General features: G+C 28.9%; 1 protein-coding gene across 2 annotated transcripts in view; it reads right to left on the reverse strand.

Annotated features, from left to right (window-relative positions):
- The window catches only part of LOC113366737 (protein fem-1 homolog CG6966), a 77,456-nt gene that overhangs the window by 2,577 nt on the left and 62,388 nt on the right, over positions 1-12,491 (reverse strand). Inside the window, exons 1-6 of one of the 2 annotated variants that reach the window (XM_026608394.1) lie at positions 10,954-11,086; positions 7,538-7,700; positions 5,311-5,511; positions 3,989-4,207; positions 1,930-2,116; positions 118-278 (exon numbers count right to left, since the gene is read on the reverse strand). In XM_026608394.1, coding sequence (XP_026464179.1) covers positions 118-278; positions 1,930-2,116; positions 3,989-4,207; positions 5,311-5,511; positions 7,538-7,700; positions 10,954-11,028 — 1,006 coding nt within the window. In that variant the 5' untranslated portion in view covers positions 11,029-11,086. Of the gene's footprint in view, positions 1-117; positions 279-1,929; positions 2,117-3,988; positions 4,208-5,310; positions 5,512-7,537; positions 7,701-10,953; positions 11,087-12,491 lie in introns of those variants that run through there. The other variant, XM_026608395.1, reaches the window with a different exon arrangement.

The raw sequence follows: 12,491 nt of genomic DNA on the forward strand, positions 1-12,491 counted from the left end.
CCAAATTGGTCCAGGCGTTGTTGAGTTATGCGCTTACCAACACATTTTGCGATTCATTTATATATATATATATATATATATATATATATATATATAAGATTTTATATATAAGATTACCTAATATTCGTTCCCTGATAACCAAAGCCTGCATCCTCATCTCATCAGGATCTGCCATGAGTTCTTCTAAAGTTTGGGCATCTCTGGCTTCTCTGGCATAATCATATGCTGGTACTGGTGTACTGACTACATGTGGTATAGGTGGTAATGACGAGTGATACCTGGATAAAAACATAAGATAATTGTAAAAAAAATTAGTAGTAAATGATATATTACTATTAGGGTTTATACAAAAACCGACATTTCAGAAAACCGGTTTTCGAATTTTAATTTTACTAAAAAAACCGGTTCTAACCGGTATTCGAATTTTATATAGGAAATAAATTTTTGCTCAAATATTCTGTAATTTATCCGCAAATTTAGTGTAATTTAGAATAGTATTTGACTGAATTTATTTATTGTTCAATTTTGTAGATAGTAAACAAAATTATTTTAATTTTAATTAGTAGATCTAAAAAATAATAGTTTATGTTGATTAAATAATTATTCGTTATTCATGCATCATTTTCACATATAGGAATGAAAATATTGTTATGATAGTGAAAGGAAAGTTTTCGAATAAATGAAACTAATACAATTTTAAATAATCCATTAAATTAAAAAAAAAGAAATTAGATACATGTTGAAACATACTTGTTAATATCAATTTTAGTTTTAAAAACAATTAAGCTAAACTCGGGTATTGTTTGTTCCGAACAATTTTAATTAATTAATTTTAAACATCTTATTGTTTTTTTGTTTAATAAAATATAATTTCAAAAAACTGAGAACGTCTATGGAATTGCTACTGAGACGTGTCCTTTGTTCATTCACAAAATTTTCGGAAATAGAAAATACTCTCATACTTGCGACCAAATTATGCTTAATTATTTTTAAAGCCTGATATAAAAATTCTAAGTTTTTGGTTCTTTAGTTTATGGCTTCTAGGGTTTAAAACTCTTTTTTTAAGTAAAGGAAGTTACTGGTATAAAAATCTAAATTAATATATGTATACAAAACCTTTCTGGGAACCATTGCAGACTGATAAGATATCAAATGCCATTGAACCTATACGATTTCAAGAATCAAAACGCTATCATCTATCTTTTATATTTGGTTATATTTGTCATTTTTCATTTATACAGTAAAAACCGACTTTTTTCACTAAAAACCGGTTTTCGAATTCCAAATGGGGGGGTAAATGGGTGTATTCAAATACTCTCAATTTAACTAACTTGTAGTCGTAGATTTTAAGTTATCACAGATATCTTCAGAGGATGAGTTAGAGCTCTAAAGGAAATCTCTTAATATTGGTGAATTGCTGCTAAATTATATTTCATAAATATATCATCCCTAAAGATGATACTTCATGAACCTTATTCGCCACAGTATAAGCTAATACCGCATCTCTATTTTCATTATTTCTGTACTTTTGTTACGTAGTTATAGAATTTATTAAAACTGTCCTTCGATAATTCAGGTTGTTGGGTTATAATTTAACCCTTGTAACTGCGGACTGTATTAAACACTGATTTGTTTGTATATTATGTATTTGTTGCAGTTCTAATTACAATCACTGATTTGTTACTAAGTTATAATGAAAGAAGATATATTTATTTTTATTGGTTATTTACATGTTGTTAAGCGGACTTTACTTTTGGAAGTGAACAACTAGTACAATTAATAATAATATTAATATTAATTACCAGGGGTAGCAAACGTTTCGTGTAGAGCTTAATGCCCTGAAGTTTGTCACCTTCATGGCCAATATAAAAAAACGAAAAGACGTCCGAACAATTTCTTATCTCTATTTTTTATTGCTTTATCATTTACCTTTCATTCATGGCCCGTTTCCACAATTCTAAAGCTCCCAACATATCCCTTTTTTTATCGACATAAGTTGCTCCCAAAAGTTCTAATGCTGCTATTCTATCTTCCCTGGTGACACAGGGAAGATTTATTAAATGTTCTACAATTCGAGAGTGACCTGTCACGCTTGCTGTCATCAGCGGCGTCATTCCTAAAAGAAAAAAAAAAAATTATAAAAATTCATTAGGGCAAGGATTAAGAAGATTGACTAGGATTATTTCAATAACTAGTCGTATGGCGTCGTGCCTTAAGACTAATTGCTGGTAATTCCCGCACCGTAATGAAATATTGAAGAAATTTTAAACGTTTTCAAATATCTTATTACAAATACTGTAACTTTAATTATTTTTGCTATCTTGTTATATCTGAGCAAATCAAATGTAAACCATAAATCAATTTAACTGCAGAACATTAACAATCGTCATTTCATTACGAATTCAATTTCAAAAAATAGTTGCCTAATTCACATAAAATTGAAAAAGTGCTCCTATATAGTCACAGTCTAATCGCATTTGCAAACAATTCTGTGCGACATTTTCACTTGTACTGTGCTTAGCTTGGCGGCATTTTCACATTTTTTAATAGTTTTCACATAAAATTGGAAAAGTGCTCCACATAAACAGTCTAAACGCACTTGGGTAAACATTTGTACCAGAGTCGCGCTTAGACTGTGCTCAGCCTGGGTAATTTTTTGAATTTTTAATCCAAAATTACAAAAATATTTTATGGAAAACACAAAAAGATTTAATAATTTTTTATCCCCGAAAACAATTGTTTTGTCAATACAAGCAGAAAGTTTTTTAGATCATTCAAATCGGACGTTTAGTTCACTCAAAAACTGCCATTTTTGCACATTTAGTTCTGTATCTTCGAAATGGCGGGACTTGCCTTTGCCAAAAACTAATCACCTGTTCTCCCAATCATTACAAATTGAATGTTTTTTAGATCATTCCAATCGGATACTCCGTTCTCTCAAAAACTCGATTTGTATTTTCTGCACTCTTTGCTTCGTATCTCCGAGACAGCTGAACCTGCCTTCGCCAAAAACTAATCAGCACGTCTCCTTATCAATACGAATCGAATGTTTTTTGAATTATTCAAATCGGTTGATCGGTGTTCCCGAAATCGTCAAACGAAAATTTGTATTCGCACACACATACAGCTATTTTTTTTTAAAGTATGCCAAAATGTTCAGAAACCTTTGAAACGTAAAGATATATAAAATTTTTCATTTTCGATTTTTTGCGATTACTATAACTTACCCTACTGAATAAGTGAAGTATGTTGTATTTTAATGGTACTACTTTAAAGTATAGGGCAAAGGATGTATAACCAGCTACATAATCAATTTTTAACGAAAGTATTAAGGTTTTTTTTTACAAAAAATCACTAAATATCACGTGACGGAGGGAAGATATAATATATAGTAAAGATTTCACGTGTATTTTTTTCTTACCTGATTTAAAAAAAAATCCAAACATTTTCAAAAAAATTAAAATTAATGGCACTATTTTAAAGTAGAGTAAAAGTTGTAACCAAAGTAGGTAAAAGATGTGTAACCAGTGTCCATTAATCACGTGAGATTTTTAGGGAAAGTTTTACAAAAAAAAAGTTATATCACGTTGGGGAGGGAGGGGTATAGTAAGATTTTACATATATTTTTTTACCTATTTTTTTTTTGAATCCAAACATTTTTGAAAAAATCGAAAATTTTATCATTTTTCTCTTAACTAATTAAATCTAAAATACACGTGATATTTGGTGGAAGGGGAAGGGGCTAATTTTGAATATCAACACATATCACCAAAGACAATGGGTGGTTCAAAAATCCTTAAAAAAATCGATCAAGTGATTAATAGACGCCCCCTAATCAACTCCGATGATGTATGTTGTTTGCAGTTTGATGTTTGTAAAAAATGTGCACATAAAATATGCATTTGAACCAGAAATGGTTTGTAACAAATACCTAATGAGTCTGATTATGATAAAACAGAAAACCTTCATAAATCTGTCTTTTTATTACCATATGAGTCAACATCCATGACAGCTCCATGTTCCAACAAAAGTTTTAAAATATCCAAACTGCCACTTTCTGCACAATCGTGCAAAGCTGTATTGCCTTTAACACTCTTCCTATTGACTCGTGCATTTAGGCCCAAAAGAAATTTTGCGATCTTGACATGCCCTTTGTAACAAGCTATCATAAGGCAAGTATGACCGTGCCTGTTGGCAACTTCGATATCTGGTAAAAAACAAAAACAAATTAGAACACATACAGTATTTTTGTTAGTCTGTATTAGGGAATGCAATACCGATGGAAAATTTCAATACCGGTATTTCGGTAATTTTTCATTTTAAAACCGGTGTAAATTACCGGTATTTTTATTATCTTAAACAAACGTAAACAAAATTGAAAGTTACTAGTACAAATATGAAAAAATGTATATACAACTGTATTCAACTAAACAATAAAATAAAACAATAAGTTTATTTTTTTAAATAATAATTTAATAAAATTATATCCAATTTAATTTATTCATTATCACTATCGAGTATATTGAGTACTTTTCACCAAAAACAAACGTATGAGTAAAAAAGACCAAAAACTCATAAAAGATCATATTACATTATTATAATAAACTGTATTGTCTGTATCCGATGTGTTAAATTAGCATAATCTCCAATATTTTAAAAAAATAATTTTTCTACACTAATTTAAGATCGGATACTTTGTCGAGATAAATAATAAGTTACTATAATTGTTGAGTATTGTTATTTAAAACAATCTGATGCTTCTATGGTATTTTCAAACTTCGTAAAGTTTTCGAAAAATAATATTTTATAATCGTAATAAGAAGCAAAAATATTTAGTAGTTATCATAATTATTACGTATAAAGTTAGAAAAAAATAAAGATTACGCAGGGGTGATCTGTATGATATAAAATATTTTGGCGCAAATGTCACTTAAAAAACCGTTACATTTTTACAAAAGATGAAACAAAACATCATTATCTATCAGTCCAATTCTATTTATTTTAACACGATATGAAGCCCTTTGGAAAGCAATAAATATTCAGTTTAACCACGAGTTGAGATAATATTTGACATTTGTTTATCTTATAGAATCACTTGACGATATAGCTGTTTATGCGATTATGGAATTTAAAGATAAATTTGTTCCGAGAAATTTAAACTTTAGGGTATTATGTATCAAAGAGCGCTTATGTAAAAATACCGAAAATACCGATATTTTTGGAATGGTAAAAATACCGCCGAAAAATCGGGCGGTTTACCGGTAATTCGGTATACCGGTATTGCATTCCCTTGTCTGTATCATTTATTACCTGCTCCATTTTTTACCAAATACTGTACTATGTCAAAGTGGCCGTCAAAACAGGCCGCTCGCAAAGGTGTGGAATTGGTTCTGGTTGTTGAGTTGACTTTGGCGCCTCTGGAGACTAGGAGGCGTACTACACTGGACCAACCGGCTGCTGCTGCACACCAAAGAGGTGGTGCTCCTTCTATCGTCTCGCCATCGAAAATCACTGAGAAGAAAATTCGTTATAATGAAACAGTACAACCATAGATAAGGAAATAAGTTCATTTTTGAAGGATATTTCCGAGTCATCGGAATAATTGTGCTTTGGCGCCGCTAGAAACGCTACTAGTCGTAACAGGGTGTAAAACTTCTAGTAAAAGCTTTACATTTAATGGAAAAAATCAGATACTGAATACTACTGAATCATTCTGAAAACTGTATACGCAGGGCCGGTCCTGCCTTGCATGCGATGCATGCAAAAACTGCGGGCGCAAGTCTTAGGGGGCGCCAAAACGAGTTTCGGAAATTAAATTTATAATATAATATTTATATTTTTTTATATAAAATCTAGAATTATTTATTTAAAATCTAAAATATTTAATAAATTATAATAAATAATTTAACTTAACTAGAGATGCGGAGACACAAAAAGCATATTTATTTTGCAATGAGATATCAGTAGAAACAATTAACCCGTTAATAATTCTGCAAATTAGTAAATAACAGCTCTGTTTATTGCTTAATCTACTTATTCAATTTTTTCTTTGTTTAAAGTTACCGTGGAATCGAAAAAGAAATTATCTAGTGTTCAATCCCATAAGCGCAAACCTGCGGAAGATTAAATTAATTGTTGGGCATTATTGCCGAAAAATTGCGAACTGATTGAATCGGAACTTGTTAAAAAATATAAATAAATTATAAAAAATTGGGAGTCAGTGCTTAGAAAATGGCTTGTTTATTCCGAGAAATTGAATTTTAACTTTTGCTTTTGTTGCAAATGTTTCGCATCTGTTGAACTTTGAACGTTGAAGACATGCGTGGAACAAATATGAAAAATGGAAGCAAAATTTACTTTGGAACGAAAATCTTAAGGCTTGTTTTATACCTAGTCGTGTCCATACTCTAAATTTAATAATTATTGACTATACAGAAATAATACATATCAAATATAATAAGTTTTTTTTCAATATTGTTCAAGAAATGTGTAAATTCTTCGCATTTTTTACTGATTTTTGAACAATACTTCTAAAATACGTTAAAAATTTAACTTTAAAACAACAAGCTGATACTCTGAATGTGACGGCTCTTACGATATCAATAAGGAGAAGTTTACGACGCAATTTTGGATATTGTAAATGATGAAAAATTAAATTAAATTGTTATGTTAAGTGTTATGTTTGAAAATTAAATGCTAGTCTTTTTAAATATTAATATTGCACATACGTTAAAAATAATTGAAAATTTCAAAATACTTGATTATTATATAATCAACCCCCGAATCGCCTCGATTTTCTGAATAAATTTAAAATCAATATATTTTATACGCTTTTAGACTATATCTAATTTTTTGTGCACTAAATCAAGAATAATTAAAAATTAATTTATTTATTTTACTTAATATTTTTGTTAAATTAAAGTTATAAAATTTAAGAAATGCATTTCAGAAATAGTATTTATTATTTTGAGATCAAGATCTTTTTATCAAAATAATAAATATTATTTCTGAAATGCATTTCTTAAATTTTATAACTTTAATCTAACAAAAATATTAATTCTTTTGCTATGGTAGTCGAACTTACATCCTTAACAAATTTACTAGATATTGAATATTACTAAAATGTGAAATTATGAAACAACAATAATTGTTTTATTTATTGATATCGATAATAATAAATAAATTTAAAATCAATTTATTTTATACCCTTCTAGATTATATCTATTTTTTGTGTACTAAATCCAGAATAATTAAGAATTTTGAAAAAATATGGAGATATTTATATAATTTTAATGATAAACTGTTAAAACGGTGAAAATTAATAGGGGGGGGGGGGGGGGTGCGCTAGAAAAAAAGTTGCATGCTGGCGCTAAGGACCCCAGGACCGGCCCTGTGTATACAATACAAAATGTCATGCATTTGCTGTGCATCCAGACGTTTTACACACAAACTGCAACGTCACTCGTATGTTATGGAGTTGATTCAGAAAGACCCTGTTATCTAAGTTCGTTTATTTAATTACAATTTCCTTACTTACCCGATCCAGTCTGCTCGATATCAGCATGACATCTCTCGATCAAATGCTGTACCACATCCTCGTGCCCATTTCTGCAGGCGATTAGCAGTGGAGTCGCACCTCCGGTTCGTGCGCCGACTATGGCCGATAAATCGGAATGAGATCTGGCCGTGTAGAGATAGGACTGAAAAAGGACAATAAATATTAATAAACTAGTGGTGTATGGCATCGTGCCTTAAGGCAAATTTCTGGAACTTCCCGTACCGTAATGAAGTATTCGAGAAATTTTAAACGTTTTTGAAATATATTATTACAAATACTGTGTAACTTTCATTATTTTTGCTATCTTGTTTGTTATATCTGAGCAAATCAAATGTGACTCATAAATCAATTCATCTCCAGAACATTAACAATCGTCATTTCATTTCGAAATCAATTTAAAAAAAAAAAGTTGCCTAATTTACACAAAATTGAAAAGTACTCCCGTATAGTCACAGTCTAAACGCATTTGCAAACAATTCTGTGCGACAGTTTCACTTATACTGTGCTTAGCTTGGCAGCATTTTCACATTTTTCAAGTTTTCACAAAATTGGAACAGTGCTTCAATACACAAACAGTCTAAACGCACTTGGGTAAACATTTGTACCAGAGAGACGCTTAGACTGTGCTTAGCCTGGGTTATTTTTTGAATTTTTAATCCAAAATTACAAAAATATTTTATGAAAAATAAAAAAAAAATGTAATAATTTTTTATCCTCAAAAGCAATTGTTTTGTCAATACAAGCAGAAAGTTTTTTAGATCATTCAAATCGGGCGCTTAGTTCTCTCAAAAACTGTCATTTTTTGCACATTTAGCTCTGTAACTTCGAAATGGCGGGATCTGTCTTTGCCAAAAACTAATCACCTCTTCTCGCAATGATTACAAATTGAATGTTTTTTAGATTATTCAAATCCGATACTCCGTTCTCTCAAAAACTCGATTTGCATTTTCTGCACTCTTTGCTCCGTATCTCCGTAACGGCTGTATCTGCCTTTGCCAAAAACTAATCAGCATATTTCCCTATCAATAGGGATCGAATGTTTTTTAAACCATTCGGTTGATCCGTGCGCCCGAAAACGTGGACAGTTTGCACAAAAGAACCTGAAGAGCTCCTAAAAATCTTAATATAATTACCAAAACATATTATAATATTATATCAATCTGGTAGGTACATTATTTAAGGATTATCTAAATATCCCAAAATTTTCTGGGAAAAGTCATCAATTTTAGTATTTGTCGTCGAAGTACGTATATGAAGTATGTATATGAATTCATATCTGAAACTATTAAACCTGGTCTTATAAATTTTTAATTAATCATATTTATAATTTTTTCTAATGATCAGGATATGGATTTCAGGAAATTAAAAATCCTTGACGAGAGCATAAAATAATATTTATAATTATTAGCTTGTTCGTGAATAATTAAATAAATTTAGTAAAGAAATAAATTAATACCTTAAAGGTTATAGCTTATAGGCAAAACCGTAACTTTCATTCAATAGGTCAGCACAATATTACATCATATTATATTATATATATATATATATATATATATATATATATATATATATTTAAAATCTTGTAAGGTTTCCGTCATCCTATTAAAAGTATCGAAGTATCTTGTTGCATAATATTACAACATGCAGTTATGTGCATCGAATTTTTAAAATTCCTGGAACTGATCCAATTTGACCAGAAAACCTTTTAGATCATTCTAAATTCAGAATACGTCGAAATGTCTGCCAGAAAGTAAAAAATGCCAGTTTTAATGTTTACAAACAAGTTAGAGAGAAAAAACACACCTACAATGTGATAGACAGATATAAATATTAGTAATTTATTTATCAGATTTTTTTCTGAAATTTGTTTTATCGAAATCCAGCTATATCTGGCTAGTACAGGTTCTATATTAACCTTGGTCAGCTTGATATCAAGCAGTATGATATCGAAATTGCACTTGAGGAGAGTGTTTGACTACTGAGTTGTGCTCTAGCGATTAACAATATTAGGTTATTCAATAAAATTGCAATTTTGAGAAGCTCTTCAGGACAAACTGGTTGCACAAAAAGTGTATAATTTGAGTATACTGTACATTGATATACGTACTATGATGACAAATACTAAAATTGATAACTTTTCTCACAAAATTTTAAGATATTTAGATAATCTCTAAATAAAGTACCTACCAGGTTGATACAATATTATAATACGTTTTGGTAATTATATTAAGATTTTGAGGAGCTCTTCAGGACAAACGGTTTGCACAAAAAGTGTATAATTTGAGTATGTTATACACTGATATACGTACTTTGACGACAAATACTAAAATTGATAACTTTTCCTAGAAAATTTTAGGATATTTAGATAATCTCTAAATAAAGTACCAGAAATAAATAATGTTAAAATAGGTCTTGGAAATGAAGTTAGGATTTTGAGGAGCTCCTCAGGACAAACCGTTTGCACAAAATGTGAATAATTTGAGTATGTTATACATTAATACATATACCATGATGACAAATACTAAAATGAGAAAACTTTCTCACAAAATTTAATCATTTATTAAAAAGTTTTGTTACCAGACACAAAAATAAATATTACATTAGTAGGTTTATATCATTTTTAATCATTAAATTATTATTATTATATACAGATTTTAGTCTGTTTTGGTAGGAAGTTTTTTAAATAACAAACAATTTTATTGTTATTTTTACAACAATAACAACATCAGCATTTCAATTAATCATTGAACTGTTTTAAATGGTTTACTAATCAAATAACAATCTCGAGACAATTTTAAACAAAAATAGCTTTAAAAATTTCTTAAGTAAATAATGGCATATAAATACCTGAAGCAAATTTTATTTTTATACTAATAAGTTATTAATGAAAAATTTATGTCTGCACTCAAAATTAGCTGACTAATATCACTTTATAAAGCTAGCAACTGAAAAATTTTTTAGTATCTGAAAAAATTGGACCCTTTATATATTTACATAGATTTATCGGATTTATTTTATATATTTATATAGAAGCAAAATTTTCAACACTAGCTAGAATGTATAAAAGACAAAATCTAAAGTTATAAAAAACAGAATCTGGTTGGATTAGAAGTTCTTAATAATTTTAAGCAAGGATTTTTTATTAATTTGAATTTCTTTAGTATGTTTCTTGTATATCAGTAAAAACGTCTAAATCAAATATAAATTTATTAAAGGCTTAAATTTAGAAGGACTTTTTTTTACATTACATTTTTACATTTTATACATCTATTTTAATAATACATTTTCGTAAAAGGAATACAAAATCTAGATTAAATGCAATTTATTTTAAATTATATTTTTGCTATGATTTTTGCATACAATTAATTTTTTTTTTAATATTATTAAATTTGAACCTGTGATAATCTCCTCAGCCACACAATTCGCACTTTGCACAATTTGCGCCGAAACTTCTTCAAAATAGTCCACATTTTTTATTTTTAACTAATTTATGGAATTTGAACACATTTCTAGAGCAAATATTGCCATTAAAATACTGTTTATAGGATAGACTGATTATGCATTATTTGTATTTTATTGATTGTCTTATAGACAGAAAAAATATAGATTTGATGTCAAGAGTTGCATAAAAATGTAATTTATATATTTATCTAGGTCAGGCGATTGAAAAAAATATCATTTCTAGCATATCCGATTTTATTTAAATTTTATATAATATATATTCAATAATTAAATTAAGCCTTTGGATAACAATTGACTGTAAAAATTTAACGAAAATTGCCTGATATGCTTTGAAATATTAATATTAATAAAATACTAAAATATTAAGCATTTTTATCCTGTTTTTCCAAAAATACTTCTTAAATAGTATAAAAATATATGAAGTGCAAAAATACTTCTAAAATGGTAAAAAAGTAAATACTTTTACATTTTTGTATGGCGACGCGCTCATTAATAAAATTGGAATTCCAGCATTTACTATTTAAAGAAAATTAGCACAAAATTTTATTCAGAACAACTTCTAAATTTACCAAAGCATTTATTTATAACACATTCATTTTTTTTAAAAAAAAAACACCAGGGCTCATATGTAAAATAATAAATCACACACTTTACACAAGTATAACAAATATGATCTAGTCCTTGCGTTCACTCACATCCTTATCACTTTTTTAGCGCAAACGCGCACGAATTTTTAATAAAATATATACATATAATGAAATTATGTATCTATTATCAATCTATATTTTCAAATATAATTTTTCTCCGAATCTCCAATATCGAATGAGACGCAATTTAGCAAAGGCGTTATTTAGCACTGCGCGTATATGTATTTATTTCGTCCCGAACGCCTCGGCGTCGTTCGAAAAACAAACTTGGCGGATCGCTAAAAATTTGCAAAGGAGATATTCGATAGAGGAGAATTTTGCGACATTGACCTCGATGGATATAGTATAATTAAATTCAATTAGAGATAGACTTATACTAATTGTAGTCTATGAATTAGAGACATGCATTAATTGTACAGAAAGACTTGTAAGGTTTGTAATTGTCATTATAATAGGCGACGATATTTTGAACATTATAGCTAGTGGTCTGATTAGTTGAAATTATATTATATTCAACCCTTAACTAGCTAAAAATGATATTTTGCCTTAAGGCAAGTTGCATGAACAGAATTTTTTTTTTCGAAACCGTGAAGTCGGAATTTTTTTTGAAACCAACTGCACCACCATGTTTTGTTCTTCAGTTTTTTAGAAATTTTATTACAACTCTTATTTAAAAATCAAGTAATATTACTTTGGCTTAAAAATCTTAAATGTTACTCGATTTGATAATTAGATTTATTAACTTCCGTAGGGTAAGTTATAGTAATCGTCCAAAAATCGAAATCAAAAATTTTTACATTTCTCGACGTTTTGAAGGTTTCTGA

The sequence above is a fragment of the Ctenocephalides felis genome, unplaced genomic scaffold (genome assembly GCF_003426905.1).
Source record: "Ctenocephalides felis isolate EL2017-DRISC unplaced genomic scaffold, ASM342690v1 CF-g0.4_SCAFFOLD_01170, whole genome shotgun sequence".
Lineage (NCBI taxonomy): Eukaryota > Metazoa > Arthropoda > Insecta > Siphonaptera > Pulicidae > Ctenocephalides > Ctenocephalides felis.